General features: G+C 50.1%; 1 protein-coding gene across 3 annotated transcripts in view; it reads right to left on the bottom strand.

Annotated features, from left to right (window-relative positions):
* The window catches only part of MAEA (macrophage erythroblast attacher, E3 ubiquitin ligase), a 32,212-nt gene extending 16,516 nt beyond the window's left edge, over positions 1-15,696 (bottom strand). For all 3 annotated transcript variants that reach the window (XM_032856607.1, XM_032856601.1, XM_032856615.1), the window contains exon 1: positions 15,578-15,696. In XM_032856607.1, coding sequence (XP_032712498.1) covers positions 15,578-15,646 — 69 coding nt within the window. In that variant the 5' untranslated portion in view covers positions 15,647-15,696. The remainder of the gene's footprint in view (positions 1-15,577) is intronic.
* Between the last annotated feature and the right edge of the window lie 2,425 nt (positions 15,697-18,121).

An 18,121-nucleotide genomic window follows, 5' to 3' on the forward strand; every position in this document is an offset into this window, starting at 1 on the left:
GGCAAGATTAAGATACTTCTAGATATGCGGCACTGCCAAGGTTAGCGCCACATCCCTTTTCTGGGAGGAAAATTACTCAGAGAGCCCTCAGTGAGACAAACAACAAAATCAATGAGAGGAAACAAGATACAGCAAAAAGCAGTGAGGAAAGAAACCAGTAAATAAGAGTCGAACGAGAAGGAAAGAAACCAATCCATAGCCTAAGGAAAGTGGACAAGGTGACTCTAAATCCAAGAGATTTTGAAAGAATTCCAAAGTAAGAGGCAAATATGAAATGTAGTCTTAAATGCACAGGCAACAGGCAAAACCAAAAGCAGACAAATGGGATTAGCCAAACTTAAAATTCATGTGAAGCAAAGGAAGCGATCTATAGTGAGGCCGTAACCCCATAAGAGGAGGGCACCTAGGCAGAGTGTGAGGCTGAAAAGGGTCTGGCACCCGGGGCAGGTGGAGAGCTCGAGCTCCAGAGCAAAGGCACGAACCCCCAACCCCAGGTGGGCAGAGGAGCTGAGCGGACAGCTCTCCGGAGGACCTGTGCAGTGGCCGAGCCGCACAGGACAGGCCGCTGAGTATCACCAGGGATCAGGGAAATGCGGGTCAGAACCACAGGTGACCCCACGTCACAGCCCATAGGAGGGCGGCTCTCGGAGGAGCAGACACCGACGAGCCATGGCGAGGACGTGGACCGACGGGAGCCCCATGCACTGTGGGCTGCGGCCGCTATGGAAAACAGTGTGGAGGATCCAGGATGAGCTCACGGCCCAGTGTTCCATGTCTGGGCGTGTTCCCTGGGGAACGGAGAGCAGGGTCTCCATGAGATGCCGGCACACCCATGATCATGGCAGCATTAGGCCCTGCAGCTGAGATAGGGAGGCACCCAAGTGTCCGCGGGCAGATGGACGGACGGAGGGACCGACTACCAAAATGTGGTGTATACACCCAATGGAATATGATTCAGCCTCAGAAAGAAGGAAACCCTCCCAATGCCGCACCATGGAGGAGCTGCAGGACGTCACGCCAAGTGAAATGGCCAGTCACCAAACACTGAAGGGTAGGGCTCTTCTCCCAGGAGACACCGAGAGTAGCCAAATGATCAGAAACAGAACAAAGGAGGGCGGCTGCGGGGGGGCTGGGGAAAAGGGGAGGGATTTAATGGTGCAACAGACAGATGTGTCCCCACGCCCGTAATGTACCCACATACCCCCAACCAAATGGTATGTGGACACGGAGCTTTGGGAGGGGACTGGGTTACAAGGTGCGGCCCTCGTGACTGGGATCAGCATCTTCTGAAAGAACTGCCCACTGTCTTCACCACATGTGACACAGGAGAAGGCAGCCATCAGGAACATGGAAGAGGCCTCACCAGAACCAGATCACCCTGGCACTCTCATCTTAGACTTCCAGCCTCCAGGACCTGGGAGAACTTTCTGTAGTTTACAAGCACCCAGCCAACAGCATTTTTTTTTTTTTTTTAAGATTTTATTTACTTGCAAGAGAGAGAGCGCCCAAGCGCACAAGCAGGCAGAGGCGGAGAGAGAAGCAGACTCCCCGCTGAGCAAGGAGCCCAATGCGGGACTCGATCCCAGGGATCATGACCGGAGCCAAAGGCAGGTGCCCCAGCCAACGGCATTTTGAATTGATCAAGACAAAGCGGTACAAAGTTTCAATTGCGCAAGTGAAAAAGCTCAAGAGACCTTACATGCATATGGCTAATACTGCTGCACACTTAAAAATGGAGATGACTAGGGGTGCACGGGTGGCTTAGTGGGTTAAAGCCTCTGCCTTCGGCTCAGGTCATGATCCCAGGGTCCTGGGATTGAGTCCCGAGTCGGGCTCTCTGCTCAGCAGGGAGTCTGCTTCCTCCTCTCTCTCTCTGCCTGCCTCTCTGCCTACTTGTAATCTGTCTGTTGAATAAATAAATAAAATCTTTAAAAAAAAAATGGAGATGACTAGTTCATGCTATGCTTTACCATGATAAAAAATATTCCTATGGTGCTGATAACACACGGCAATGGTATCTGATTTCCACAGCTCCCATGAAGTTACAGTGAACACACCAGGATTGGAGGAGGGTGGAGAACCCAGATATGAATCCCAACAAGGAGCCCAGCGACCCAGGGCAGAGAGGACCCGCTCTGCAACAGCAGAGGAGAACTGGACAGCCACATGGGAGAGAGAGGACCACAACCTGGACTTCATGTGGGCCGCAAAAATTCTTAAATGACCAGACCCAAATGTCAAAGCTAAAACTACAGAATTCTAGACGGGAACACAGGAGAAAACCCTCACAATCTTAAGAGAAGCAAAGATTTCTCACAGGGATACAGAAAGCACTAGCTATAAGAGAAATTAATTAAACTAAAACTTCTCTTTGAAAGACAATTATTAAAGGCAAGGCAAAGAGTAGGAGAAAACACTCAGTGTATGTAAATCTGACAAAGGACTTTCATCTAGAACATATTTAAAACTCTTACAACTCAAGACCAAGAAGACAATCCCATTTTTAAAACAGGCAAAAGGTTTTAACAAAAAGTCCCAAAAGCAGATATACAAAGGTCTAATAATAAAGACACATAACATCATTAGTCAGAAATATCCAAGTTCAAGCCACAAGGGGACATGTGAGAGTTAGTGGTATGTGTTGTCAAGCTGACCGGGCCACAAGGTAGAGACACAGGGTGAGACGTGGCTCTGGGCGTGTCTGGAGAATCGTGTTTGCACACTGGGTTGGGTAAAGCAGACTTCTGTCAGCTCTCCTGGGGCTCCAGCTTGCCCACTGCAGATCTTTTCAGCCCCCATAATCCCATAAGCCAATTCTGCATAGTCAGTCTCCACCTCTCTCCCCCTCCACCTTCCCTCTCTGTTTTCCACCCGTACAGGATGGTTCCGTTTCTCTGGAGAGCCGAGACAGGACACTAGGGCATGCTAGCAGGACTTTCCCAGCACCTGCCGGCCAGGCTGAGGACACCTGGATGCTATCGCGGGCAGTTGTGTGCACGACCCTCAGGAACAGACTCTGGCTGCTTATGATGGTAAACATACATGTAACACATCACTCAGCAATTCCAATTCCAAGAGAAACAAATAGAAGAGAATCCACAGAGAGACTTGTACACAAATGCTCGTAGTAGTTTTATTTGTAAGCCCAAGATGGGAACCATCTCAAACATGCATCCATGGGGACGGTAAACTGCCCACTGATGTGGGTGCCACCACTGAAGTTCAGACACAGGTGGGGGAAAAGCGAGACACACAGTGCAGCTGTGAGGTCCCTTTATGTGACATTCCAACACCAGCACACCAGGGGGAGGAGCGGTTTGCCACCAGGGAGAATGCTTCCAAGGGGAGACCTGGAAACAACGTCTGGAGACCTTTCGGATCTGTCACAACCCGGGTGTGGCAGTGAGCTTGTCAAACCAAAAGAGGAAATTAAATGGAACAAAGAAAACCTTATCAATCTACCAAGAAGGAAAGGGAAAAAGACACAAAAAAGCACAGGAGACGGAGAACAAATATGGGGAGGGAAAGTCCACAATATTGGTACTCACTACAAATCTGGATGGCTACGGAAAGAGAACTAGAGCATAAGTGGGTAAGAGAAACGGAAAGGATATAGCCACAGCAGGATTGTCTGTGGAACGGTGAGCTGTGTGTGCTCACCATTTCAAATTTTCTCTCCACCACATTAAAAAGAATGCAATGAAGCTGATTTTAGTGTATTTTATATATCCAATACACCCCAAATATTGCATTATTAGACATGTTGCATTATTTTTTCTCTTTGTGTTTAATCTTTAAAAGCTAGTACACATTTTGTTTTACACGTCGAACACCTATTTGGATGAACAACATTTCAAGCACTCAACAGTCACACAGGGCTTGGGGCTGCTGTGCTGGACAGTGCAGCTACAGAAAACCTATGGTGAAGTTTGGGGGTAACTTGGACCCCATACATGGCTGGCAGGGAGCATGGGGAAGGGGGAGAATTTGACAGCAGTTATCAAAACTGTGTCTCATCTCTGACCTGCCTACTGGAATTCTGTGGATCAATCCTAAAGTTAACTCATGTGTGCAGAGTAGCACGTCATGGATACCCTCCCAAGGTTGGCCAGCACCATGCAGGATGCTCTTTTTTTTTCTTCTGTAGGTTCCGCGCGGGGCTTGAACTCACGACCCTGAGATCAAGACCTGAGCTGACATCAAGAATCAGACACTTAATCAACTGAGCCACCAAGGCACCCCTACATGAGTGCTCTGTAACTATCTATTATGTTGAAGCGTACAAAAATGCTGACAGGCCATCATTATTTTACCAATTTTAATTAAGATATAATTCAGATACCATAAAGCTCACACTCTTAGAGTGTACAACTTCATAGTTTTTAATATGATTTTAAGGTTGCACAAGTATCATCATAAAATACCTTTAGAACATTTCCTCAACCCAAAGAGAAATCCCACTGCCATGGAGGTCCTCCCCACAGGCAGACAACCATCCACGAACAACCTGTCTGGGTCTGCCCATCGCAGACACTTCACACACTGGGACTCAGATAGCCTATGGACTTTGGGCTGGCTTCAGCGTAATGTTTTCACAGTTCAGCCATGATGTAACATGTATTTCATGCCTTTTTACTGCGGAAGAATGGCATTCCATCACACAAACATACCGCATTTGTTTACGTATTCATATGTTGATGGACATTTTGACTGCTTCCAAATTTTGGGCTATTATGAATAATAAGGCTACAAAGACTCCTGCACGGTTTTCATGTGGACACCTTTCGCTTCTTTGGGGGCTCTACTGAGGAATGGAATGGCAGGCCACTCTATGTCGAGCTTTTTCAAGAAACACCAGACTGCTCTGCATAGTGTCTTTGCCATTTTACATGCCCTGCACTGCAGGACAGCTCTGTTTCCTCCATACCCTCACCCAACACCTGCTACCAGCCATCTTTCTGAATCATCATTCTAGGGGGCAGAAAGTGGTATCTCATTGTGGTTTTTAATTTGAATCTCATAAATGAGTAATATTGTTGAGAATCTTCTCAATGCTTATTAGCCATTTGTTTATCTTCTCTGGAAAAGTCTATTCAAATCATTTGCTCATTTTAAAATTGGGTTGTCTTTACATTATTGAACCTTAAGAACTCTTTTCCCGTAAATTCTGGATACTACTAGATTCCTACCAGGTGTGACATGCAAACATTTTGCTCCATTCTGTCCTTGGAAGCACAGGCTTTTTACTTTTGAAGTTCAACCTATAACTTTGTTTTGGTTTCCTGTGCTTTAGGTGTGATTATCTAAGAATCTTAGCTCTTACATTTAACTCTTTGATCCATTTTGACTTAATGCTTGCATACGGTGTAAGCGAAGGACTCAACTTCTTTCTTTTTCATGTGGATATCCAGTTGTCTTGGAACCACTTGCTGAAAAGCCTCTCCCTTCCCTATTAACTGTCCTGGCACCCTTACTGAGAGTTACTATGTATGGGCTTATATCTGGACTCTAAGTTCTAGTTCACTGATCTATCTTTAGCCTTTTTTTTTTTTTTTAAAGATTTTATTTATTTATTTGACAGACAGAGATTACAAGTAGGCAGAGAGGCAGGCAGAGAGAGAGGGGGAAGCAGGAACCCTGCTGAGCAGAGAGCCCAATGCGGGGGCTCGATCCCAGGACCCTGGGATCATGACCTGAGCCAAAGACAGAGGCTTTAACCCACTGAGCCACTCAGGCGCCCCTTGTTGAGTGTTTTTATCATGAAAAAGTGTTGGATTCTGTCAAGTGCTTTTTTTTCTCTGTCTTTGGAAATGATCATGTGGGTTTTGTCCTTTATACTCTTGTGGTGTGTGTTACACTGCTTTTTCCACCTTGAACCAACCTTGCATTCCTGGGGTATATCCCATTTACTCATGGTACATAATTCTTTTCCTATGTTGTCAGACACAATTTGCTAGTGTGTTGTTGAGGATTTTAACACCTGGGGAATACTGGTCTATAGTCTTCTTGGATATCTGTGTCTGGTTTTGGTATCAGGGTAATACTGACTATAGAGTAAGCTGGGAAATGTTCCTTTCTCTTCTATTTTTGGGAAGAGTTTGTTAAGAATCAGTGTTAATTCTTCTTTAAACATTTACCAGAATACACTAGTGAAGCCACTTGATCCTGGGCTTTTCTTAACGGAAAGTTTTCTTTTCTTTTCTTTTCTTTTTTTCAAATCTCTTTACATGCTTAAGCCTATTCAGCCATTGTCTTTTAATCCACAAAACAGCAATTTTACATGGTTCAATCCAACGTATTTTCCCTTTGTGTTCCCTGTCTAACACTCAAGGAAGAAACGAAGTCTTGGATCTTTCTCATCAGTGCAAATCAGCTCTTTATGGGTCACATTTGGTGGATTTTTAAAATCGTTATTTGTTTTAAATTCTGGCTCTATTTTATATGAGTATACCAGAGATTTAAATTTGTATTAATTAAATCCACTTAATTTTTCCTTGATAATTTGTTGCACTGTAGCTTTTAAGATCTTAGGATTTCTGTTTAGTTAGCTGATGTTAAATTGTATTTCCTTCAGTACATTTTTCCCCTTCAGTGACTCACAAAAAGTAATCCTTCCTGTTTTCATAATTAAAAGAGAATCTGGCAAACACCATAAGATTTCTATGAAACATCTGTACTTTCACCAGCTCTATAGCAATCCTCCTACACTGTGTCATTTGCTTTAGTATGTGTTTCTTCAAACCTTCTCCAATGTTTGCTGTGGGTTTTCTGACAGTATTTGCAGACAAAGAAATACATTTTAGTTTGTCATCATGTTTTCAGCCATTTTTACCAGCACAGGAAGGATTTCCCCAATGTCATGGGACTTTTTATCTTTCCCAATGAAGAAACCTCAGAAGAGGTTTCTATTTCTCACAAAGCTAAGAACATCTTCTAAAGTGTAAGACTGAAGGGGCATCTGGGTGGTTCAGTTGGTTAAGTGTCTGCCTTCGGCTCAGGTCAGGATCCCAGGGTCCTGGGGTCAAGCCCCACATCAGGCTCTCTGCTCCGTGGGAAGCCTGCTTCTCCCTCTGCCTCTGCCTCTGCTTGCGTTCCCGTTCTTGCTGTGTCTGTCACATAAATAAGATCTTTACCAAAAAATAAAGTGTTAGATTGAGCCCTGAGTGGCAGCAGACATCTACATCCTGAAGAGTCCACCTCGTGTTTGGATGTGTCGCATGGGACAGTTTCCCAAATCACAAAGGCTTCCTCCTTCCCGGAGCTTATCTCCCAAGCACAGCACACACCTCAAGGGAGGCTCATGCAGTTTCAAATGGCTTCTTAAAACAGTGACATTTCTGGCCAGCTTCAGGGTGCGAGGACGAGACAGCCCATTCACAGCACAGGGCAGCAGACGGAACTCGCCGTGGGAACAGCGCCAGCAGCACCTCCATGCCCTCCTCCCTCAGCGCAGGACAGTCCGCCGGGTACCTGCAGACATCTGTCCATGCCACTGGTCCATCTTAGAAAGGGAGGTCTGAGCAAAGCAACAGCTAGCACGCACACAGTACAGTGTCACACAGGCGGTGGACCCCCATGTGGGGGTAGCACCACGGCCGTGCCTCCCCGTGGTCAAGTGCCATCCACCCCTCAGGATGGGCTCACTGGCCAAACATGACACAGCAACCACAGATGGGCACCAGGGTCGACCTGTGTACGTAACACCAGCAGAGCAGGCTTCCTCACTGCTGAGCAGCAAGTGACGGGAAGTGGCGGCTGTCGGCAAGGGGGACACCAGCCACTGGCCTTGGCACGGCCCCACCCTTCCCTGTGTTTCCCTGATTACACATAAGAAGTCCGGGCTCCAGCACAAACAAGTCAGATGGCATCTTCAGCCATCAGTACGTTCAGACACAACACTCCCTGCTGGTGCTAGTCCTCCTCTAGGCCCTTCCTGAGACTCCCTGTGTGTCTCCTGCAGTACCCATCATGCTAGCTGCTAAAGCTTCCCTTGGTATTTTCTGTTGCTGTTAGGTTATTGTGAACGGGTATTTTCCCATGAGGTGCTTTAACCGGTTGTTGCTGACCCAGAAAAGTGACTGATTTTTGTATATTTTTTATGTGCCCAGTTATCGTGTTGAACTTTCTCATTAAGTCTAGTAATTTTCCAAATTGTTTGTGTTCTCTGGATACACAGACATAATATGTCTCATCCATTTGAAGTTACATTTACTTCTGTTTCAACTTTTACTTATTTGGACAAAATTGCCAAAGTAATATTTAACTAACAGTTCATTCGTTAACTGAAGAAATATTTCTCTGCCCTCCACAAAGCCTACAATCTCAGGGGTTAGAACCAAAGAAGCAAAATGCAGGATGACAGTAACAGCTAAGGAGAAAGAGAGAGAGGAGGGAGATGGTAGGGCTCCCGGTTGAAACAAAGTGACCTCACTGAGGTTACAGCGGAGCCAAGATCCAAGAAGGTGATGGAATAAGAGGAACACCTGAAGGAAGAGAATTCCAGGAGAAGGAAACATGTGCAAAGGCTCTGAGCTCTCCCACCCCCACTGCCAGCACCACAGCGCAGGAAGAAGGAAGGTAAGACACAGTCCAACTCTGAACACATGCTGGAGCTAGAGCGGAAAGACACACGGATGTAAGCTGTGAGGACAGACAGCTCAAGGCTCTAAACTGATGGGGAAGGAAGGAAGATGGGGAGGAGGTCTGGGGAGGAGGCATGTAAGGTAGGGAGTTCAGACATGCATGTGCTGAGCGACCTTGCAGAGATTCCAGCGAGGCTACTGGATCCTGGGCCCTGGGACTGGGGAGCTAACCATCTGGGAGTCACCAGTTCGCACAGAGTCCTCAGGTTCATGAGACCGCACAAGATCACCAACACGGTACGTGGTCACCCTGGGGGAGGGCGGCTGTGAGCCAGGGACAAACCTGGGAGCCAAACAGGGTCCTCCCTGTTGCAAGGAGGAGGGGCTGTCAGTTGGTGCTCACTGCCAGACACCGTGAGGATCACTGAGGGCCTGGCCAGAGCCTGGGAATGAGGAAGCAGAACGCAGCTTCTCGCCCTGAGGAGTATGAGTTGTAATGAGGGCTCTGACAGAAAAGCAAGCAGAGAGACTAGGGACAGTTCCATCTGACTTTGACTAAAGCTGTAAAGAACATAAAATAGAGGAAGGGACAAAGCACAGCAGGGGCCACAAACCCCAGCTGCACTCAGGGCCAGGGCAGCAATAAGCCCCCCACCAGGCTGTCCTAAGGTCCCCCCAAAGCTGGGTAGAGCCAATCATAAGCTCTGGCCTCAGAGCAGAAGCAAAATGCTGAATGGCATTTCTGGGAGGCCCCTGGGAAGGAGCAGGCACCTTCCCCCTTCCCCTCCCTCCTGCCTGCCACCTGCAAGCAGACTGGAGCCCTGCAGCCCATGGAGACCAAGGAGATCACGGATCACAGAAAGATCGTAGGAAACAGAGGCCTCAGGAACACCCCAGGGCCTTTGAACAAACTCTGCACAAAGGGCAGGAGGAGTCTTCACATAAGATGGGCTGGCTGGGTGCCAAGAAGCATGAGTTCTGGGGCAGGGAGCCCCACTCAGTCGTGTGAGGGGGCCTGGCAGGTGGCCCACCATCCAGGCGGGAGTTCAGGGTCAGGCCTGCCTGGAGGCAGGACTTGAGACCTCTCCAGGGTTGGTTGCTGCCACGGAAACTCAAGAACCCCAAGCTGGAGGTAACCTGAAGGCAGAAGACTAGCCGGGAGAAGCAAGAGAATGGCAGCAGGGGGTCCAAGTGAAGGAGGCAACCGCCCGGCAACTGGTCCCTTAGCAGCGTCAAATGGACTGTGACCCTGACAAACACATTTTCAAGGAATGTCAGGGGCCAGACTTCTGACTTGAACCAGGGAGACACACGGGAGGGGGCAGGAATAGGAGACAGTGGCTGGAGGAGGACCTGGGGCCATCAGAGCCAGGTGCTGACAGAACCCACTGAAAAGGGGAAACTGAGTTGGGAGGGAAGAGATACATGTGCTGGAGCCGCATGCAAGAAGGGGAGGGCTCCAGGCACAGCTGATCACTGCGGGGGTAGCCCCCCACAAGGGAGGGCAGACCCAAGGAGGGCGGCAGCGGTCACGAGTGGAAAGTGGGTGAGGAGGCCAAGCTGGGGCCACGTGGGCTAGGAGGAGCAGGAAGCAGGGCTGTGCAGTACTTGTGTTCATAGATGGGGGTGGGGGAGGACGGGTCAGTGAGGCCATTAGCACAGCTCGGGGGTTTTCTCCATCAGCAACATTCAGCTCAATAGCTGGGTTGTTAAACTAATAATACCTCTTTTCTATCACTTAGTTGTTACTGAAACAGTGAATAAATCTTTTTTCAGAAAGCTTTCAAACAAATAGCCCCCAGGGATACAGATTCTAAAACATCGTACACCTAGAAAGACCAGAGGTGCACTGAGCTCTGCCATGTCTTGGTCCGCACCAAGCAGGGCACAAGCCGCACACAGTGGCTGGCCTCCTCCCAGCTTGCCCCTCCCGCCCCTGCACTTGCAGTCCATGGCCAGGCCCAGGCCCTCAGGGTCCCACTGTCAAGACCTGTGTGTGGCTCCCGGAACACCCAAGCCCTACAGCTCTGACAGGTCTGTGTGCCAGTGGTGCTAGGGTCAGCCAAGACCTCGACACAGCCCCAAAGCGCAAGTGCCCTGGCTGCCCACTGAAGACCATCCCCCCCCGACCCCCTGGGGGCCCCCAGCCTCCCCCATCCCCCCCGGACCCCTTGGGGGCCCCCAGCCTCCCCCTGCCTCATACAGGCCTGACTCCACCTGTTCAAGGTTGGAGATGTTTGAGATTACTTGTTTAATGCCTCCCCCTTGCCAAGCCCTATCTTTTTCTCTGTGACACCCCAGTGTCCCCAGCTGTGCCCACTGAGCACACAGAGGTTCTTTAAGCAAGGAGCACAAGCCAAAGGAGCACGAGGCCTTTGGAGTGTGGCACCTCAGCTCTGGGGTGCCTCGCGGTGGCTCTGGGAGGGAGAAGCACCAGCAAGCCCCACCTGCAGACTTCACGCTAGCGTCTGTCGCACAGCTGCCCCTTGGCCACTGCTGAAGCTGCTTGCCTGGGTGGGGGCTCGAACTGGCTCCAGCCTACCCCACTGCTACAGAGAGTAGGGCGCTGGAAGCCCTTCCTTTCCCGGCGTGAAGCTTGTTTAGACTACCACGAACAGCCTGCACCCACCCGGGCACCCACCCTGACATGGAGCAGCCCCTGTCCCCAAAGGCCCACCCACCCCAACGTCTTGTCTGTGGCCCAGGATCTGAGCAGTAGCACAAGAGACAAGAGTAGAAGGTCAGGAGGATGCAAAGGGGAAGAGGAAAGCGTTTCAACTGTGCTCTGGCTTTGGTAGGGTCCTGGAAGACAAAGGCAGTCTAAGGCCCCTCAGGGTAGGAGCAGACTGAGCTCTGGAGGTCTGACAAAGTTGGAGCCTGAGAAGAGGAAGGACATCACACTCAGAAGCCTGGAGCCAGAGAGAGAGGTGGTGTCATTCACGGGATACAACCACCTCTGAGAGAGGGAACGGCTCACTCTGTAAACCACAAGGTCTAAAGTAAAAAGGAATCAGGACCCAGGCTACTGCCTCCTTCCTGGACTCAGCATACTTAGGATTTTGTCCCTTCAGACCACATGCTCATGCTTACCACGGTTTCTCAAACTTGAGAACATATGATCCCCTACATCCGGCGAAGACCAAGCTGGAAAAGCTGTAACTTTAGGCATATAATTGGCACCCAGACTTTCTACAACAGGCACAAACCCCAGCTTTGAAACTGCAGACCAGTATTTGGTCAACAAGACTGTCACCAAATTAAAAGCAGAACATTTCAACAGTCCCGTAGAGAATTGAGAGACATAGGAGAATACGCCCACAGACCCTGCGGGGAACAATGCCCCATGCTCTCCTTCCTCCAGCCTGTCACGTGTGAAGAAGAGACGGCAGCTGGGAGGGGGACATAGCTGGGTCAGGCTGGGAAGACCAAGAAGAAGAGGCCCCCGGGAGAGCACGGAGAGAGGCACAGGTGAGACTCAAGGTGAGGAGTTGGGGGAGGGAGGGTCCAGAGCCAGGTCTCCCAGGGACCAACGCCAGACCCTCTCTCCTGGGCTGTGAAAACCCCCACCTGATTTGGGCAGTGGCAAAGAAGGTCTCTAAGATATTATTTTACTTCAACTCTCTGAGGGGGGAAAAACAGAAGTCAAGACTCCAAAATATAAACAGGATGGTCAGCAGAATAATTTGAAAAACATGTTACTTTGATAAGAATTTTTTTTTTAAGATTCTATTTATTTATTTGAGAAAGAGAGAGTGAGAGAACACGAGCGGGGAGCAGGAGAGGGAAAAGCAGACTCCCAGAGTCTGCTTCTGGGAGCAGGGAGCCCAACATGGGGCTCGATCCTAGGACCCCCGGATCATGACCTGAGCTGAAGGCAGATGCTTCATCAACTGAGCCACCCAGACGCACCCAGAGAACACTTTTTTAAAAAATTTTATTTTATTTATTTATTTGACAGACAGAGATCACAAGTAGGCAGAGAGACAGCAGAGAGAGAGGCAGAGAGAGAGAGGAAGGGAAGCAGGCTCCCAGCCAAGCAGAGAGCCCGATGCGGGGCTCGATCCCAGGACTCTGGGATCATGACCTGAGCCGAAGGCAGAGGCTTTAACCCACTGAGCCACCCAGGCGCCCCTCAGAGAACACTTTTAAAAGCATAATTAAAAGAGGGCCTCCAGTTCCAGGTGCTCACAGGTAAAGACACAGCTAGGCCCGAAACACAAACGTGTTTTCCACAAACCCCACTCTCCCTGCTGTTCTAAAAACATAAAAAACAAGTTCCCCAAAGCAAAATCCAGTCCAGTGGTTCTTACCAGGGCGATTCTGCCCTCCAGGGGATATGTGGCAATGTCTGGAGACACTCTGGGGATGAGCAGAAGCCAGGGGTGCTGGTACTCATCCTACAATGCACATCCCCCACTACAAGGACTCATGTGGCCCAAAAGCCCACACCAGCCCATCCCACCCCAGGACTGCGGGCTCAGTGAGCAGAGGGCATCCAGCTCAACACATGCAGGGCAGTTATGTCACGGCTGTGCCATTCTCTTCCCGCTGTGCCAGGAGGTAAGACCTGTGCCACAGGCACCCAGGAGCCCGCCACCAGCCCTGGGGCTGTGAGGAACCTGCCTGGATTTGCCTCCATCGTGTCCAAGGAGGCACTGCCTGTCAGGAAAGCAATGAGAACTTGGCTCCCATTACCCTGCAGGAGAGCATGCCCTCGAAGCCCAGAAGCATAGTACACACCCTGTAGAACTCCAGCTCTTGGCCCTCACTCCCCACTTCACGCTGTCTGCACAGTGCTCCACGCCGAGGCTCGTGCATCTGGACCATGCTCAAGACTGTGAATGGCATAGCTCCCAAGTGTCCTGGGGATTCCGTATTAACTTATGCTCCTATATCAAGGGACCCTTGTTTCCCAGGGAAACTTCCTCCTTATCCACTAGAAATCACTCCTGAAAACATCTAGAAAAAATGTCAACTGTCAACAATGACACATGTTGATGGATTACAGGTGATCGAGACAACCTATGAGGGAAAATGATGGAAGTAGCTTCCCCGATTTCAAAAATTCATTTAAATCATTCTAAAGCAGAAGTAAAACTCCTTTTAACCACGCAAGCTCACTTGACACTGTAGTATCTCTTTACCTGTATAAGTAACTGCAGGATTATTTTTAATCAAAGGCTACTTAATAACTCTAGAAATCAACCACAGTCAGGATTATGAAACCACGGAAGAGAACTTGGAGGGGAAATCCCTTCCTGTCTGTTGTTGCCTACACTCACCAGCTAGTCCCAAACTGCCACAGTTTTGTCAGTTCCAGTGCCAGGCCTGGGGGTAAGCTGAGTGAGACAATAGGCCAGAAATGAGCGGCTCCCCCACGAAAGCCTCATTTTTTCATGTAGTGTGTGTGTGTGGGGGGGTAAAAATCAACCCAAATGATGTCTCCTTGGGGGCCTTGGGTGGCATGATGTCATGGCTTCTCCGAGCCACAGGGTCTTCAAGGAGTTGAATACAAGAACACCTACCACCTAATTCTGAAAGGGCCTAGACAACAGGCATCTGGTGCAGTCGCCAAAGTTCCCCTGCCCTTCCTGATCAAACAAGGTGCAGACAAACAGCACTGCTCCACCACTAGTCAATGAAAAGCAACAAAGCCTCGTTTCTGCTTTCCAGCAAGGACTGCACAGGGCAGTCTGACTTGAGTAGTGACGACTGGCAGCAGAGTCCCCCTGATTCACCTGGGATGGCTCTGGTGCTATCATTCCCTACATGTGATAGGAGTCAGCAAACTCAGAGCAGGCGCGTCCCCTACCTGGGGTCTCCCCGACAGTGCTGAACACAGTGGGGCAGTATTCAAACCCACCACGGGCACCCACCACCACCTGCCACCACTGAGGTGGATGGGGACGCGGGGGTCTCCCAGGAGGAGAGAAAAGCTACCTGGCCTCTCAGGGAACGGGTCCAGAATCACAAATGCCCAACCACGGTTCTCCTGGAATGTTATGACCTTGATCTCCTAAGAAATTCGTTTCCAGATGCTTTGTTCTCATCACCATCAAATACTCTGCTAACTAGGTAGGCAGCAAGTGCGGCCCCTCCTACTAGAGACACAGACTTCATGCTCAGGGAAGGAGACTTGGGTAAGTGGCCATCCAAGGTCACCCAACTGGGAACCTAGTGGCAAGGGCTGTATTTCAGGTTTGGTGACGCCCCACAAGATGGGTTCCCATTAGGTCGTTAGTCTCTCTTTACAGGTTCCCTAATTAGAGACTGGAAATCAATACACCAATACCTCCTGATATTAGGACAGCTGGATACCAACCGTCAGGCACTCTTGCCAGGCGCCCGCGACCCCACACCCTGCAAACCCCGGCCTCCATCCCAGCCCCCAAAACCACAAGCCTGCCTACCGCAAAATGTCACTGGGGCAGTTCACGTTTGTTTGTTTTTTCCTTTTTTTTTTTTTCTTTTTTCCTTTTGGACGAAGGGTCCACAATCGGGCTCCGGAGGGCGAAGCGGGGCGCCAGACAGACGCGCTCCACGCCCTGCCACGAAGTCGAAGGTAGGGCCGGCAATGGACGGCCCCACACCACACCCGGCCGGCCTGAAGGACCCCAGATCCCGGAAAGCCTGGCCCCCAGACCCCGCCGCCGCCGGGAAGCCCAGGGGGTCGGCCTCGCAGACCCCCAGGCCCGGGGAGGCCGGCCCTACACACCCCCAGATCTCGGAGAACCCGGCGCGGTAGACCCCCGGACCTTGGGAAGGGCGGACCTCGCGGGCCCCCCGACTCCCAGACCCCAGGGCACCCGGGAACCCGCGGCACGGAGCCCCCCGGATCCCGGAAGCCCGGCCCCGCAGAAGCCCCCCCCCAGACCCCGCCCGGTGCCCCAGGCCGCGCCCCGGCCCCCACCCTGCCCCTCCTCCCTCCCCTCCGACCCCCCGCGGTCCGCGGGCACTAGCCAAGCGCGGTCGCTAGCCCGGCCCGCAGACCCCACCTTGAGGGTCGGGTACTCCTGCACCTTCAGGGTCATGGAGAGCTGAGCAGCTGACTCCTGCACCGCCATCTTGAATCGGCCAAAACATTAGCGGGTGGGGGAAGCGCCGCGCGCGGCACGCCGGGTAGTGACGTCGCGCCCTCCGGCGGGGCGGGGCGGGCTGGGGCGGGCCGACGCGTCTGCTCCAATCGCGTCCGCCCACCAGACAGTGGCGGCGGAAGAAGGCGCGGCCGCGGGTTGTGCGCGGAGAGGCATCCGGCCGGACCAATCATCTCTGGCCGTTCTCTCGTTCAGCCAATCAACGGGAAGCCCGGCTCGGCGGCTCCCCCTGGAACCAGCGGCCGGGAAGGGCCGGCTCTGCGCCTGTCTGCTCCGGCGAGTCTCGGCGTCTGTGCGCTGAAGGTCTCGAGCGTCCGCCGGAGCTGGGAGGCTGAGCACGGAGAGGCATGGGGCTCCGGGCCGCATGGATTTACCCCCTTACGGACGGGGTGGCGGCTGCCCCGTCGGAGAAGGAAAGGCGGACTTGGTACTACCGAATGTCCGGAAAGCGCCCCAAGTGTGCCCTCCCCACCAGGGGCACGTGGCCCGGTGTCCACCGCGGCGCTCCAGTTCCTTGCCCACTGCTTCACGATCCAGCCTTTCCAAATAACCCTCTTACTCCCCTTTTAAAACAGAAATGAAATTAGGTTTCATCAATTAGGAGAAGACTTCCAAGTTAAGCCGTTTCTCGTCTTTCTCACTCACTCCCGAAACAATTATTTAAAACTGAAGCTTAGTGTAAAACACCTAAGACTATACAAGGCGGGACCGCTATTGTGGGAGGGGGAACCGCCACGATCCTCTGCCCCCACCTCTGCCCAGCCCATATGCCATGCAGGTGAGGAGAGAAGCACACTGGGGTGGGAGGCAGCTTCCTGTCCTGGATCCAGCCGAAGTCCTTGTACTGGTTGCATCAGCATGAGTGAATTCATCAGGATCATCAGAAAGTGCTTACAGCTCAGTACTAATCACGCTTTCTCCCAGTTGGTAAATAGATGCGACAGGTCCACCCCAATGAAGTGTGAAAGTGAGAAGGAGGAAGACAGATTCCTGTGTGTGGTGTATGCCTCTAAGGAGACATTGGGAATGAAATTGGTGTAAGACTAGGGGCGCCTGGCTGGCTCAGTCTGTTAAATGTGGGACTCTAGGTTTTGGGCTCAGGTCATGATCTCAGGATTGTTAGATGGAGCTCCGCCTGAGGCTCAATCAGGGAGTCTTAATGGGATTCTCTCTTTCCCTCTGCCTCTGCCCCAACTTGCACAAAAGTGCACACACACTCTCTCTCTGAAATAAATCCTTAAAAAAAAATTGGTGTAAGACTAGAAAAATGCAGCATTCTGTGGGAGAAGATATTTGCAAATGTCTTATCAGATAAAGGGCTAGTATCCAAAATCTATAAAGAACTTATCAAACTCAACACCAAAGAACAAATAATCCAGTTAAGAAATGGGCAGAAGACACGAACAAACATTTCTCCAAAGAAGACACACAAATGGCCAACAGACACATGAAAATATGCTCAACATCGATCAGCATCAGGGAGATACAAATCAAAAGCACAGTGAGATACCACCTCACACCAGTCAGAATGGCTAAATTAACAAGTCAAGAAATCACAAATGTTGGCAAAGATGTGGAGAAAGGGGAAGCCTCTTACAGTGCTGGTGGGAATGCAAACCGATATAGCCACTCTGGAAAACAGCGTGGAGGTTCCTTAAAAAGTTAAAAATAGACCTATCCTATGACCCAACAATCACACTACTGGGTATTTGCCCCAAAGATACAAATGTAGTGATCTGAAGGGGCACGTGCATCCAAATGTTTATAGCAGCAATGTCCACAATGGCCAAACTATGGAAAGTGCCCAGATGTCCATCGACAGATGAACAGATAAAGAAGATGTGGTATATAAATATACATAAAGACAATGGAATATTACTCAGCCATCAAAAATGAAACACGGATGGAACTAGAGGGTATTATGCTAAGTGATATAAGATAATTATCATATGATTTCATTCATATGTGGAATTTAAGAAACAAAACAGAGGTGGATGGGGAAGAGAGGGAAAAATAAAATGATGAAATCAAAGAGGGAGAACCATAAGAGACTCTTAATCATAGGGAACAAACTGAGGGTTGCTGGAGGGGGAGGGGGCTAGGGAAATGAGGTGACGGAGTGATGGACATTAAAGAGGGCACGTGATATAATGAGCACTGGGTGTTACATGCAACTGATGAATCACTGAACTCTACCTTTGACACTAGTAATACACTATATGTTAATTAATTGGATTAAAATAAAATAACATTTTTAAAAAGACTTCAGAGAATACTGAACAGTAGTGAGCTTATTGGGAAACATAAAGGCAGTAATTTGAAGCAAAAAAAATAAAAAAGAAAAAAAAAGTGCACCATCTTAGCATTTTTTAAACCCTTAGCAAGGATAAAAAGGGATGCTACCAACTATGATTGATCCCAAATCTAATCACAGTTCATCAGAAT

This window comes from Lontra canadensis, unplaced genomic scaffold (assembly GCF_010015895.1).
Source record: "Lontra canadensis isolate GAN:19392208 unplaced genomic scaffold, GSC_riverotter_1.0 scaffold1, whole genome shotgun sequence".
Taxonomy (NCBI): domain Eukaryota; kingdom Metazoa; phylum Chordata; class Mammalia; order Carnivora; family Mustelidae; genus Lontra; species Lontra canadensis.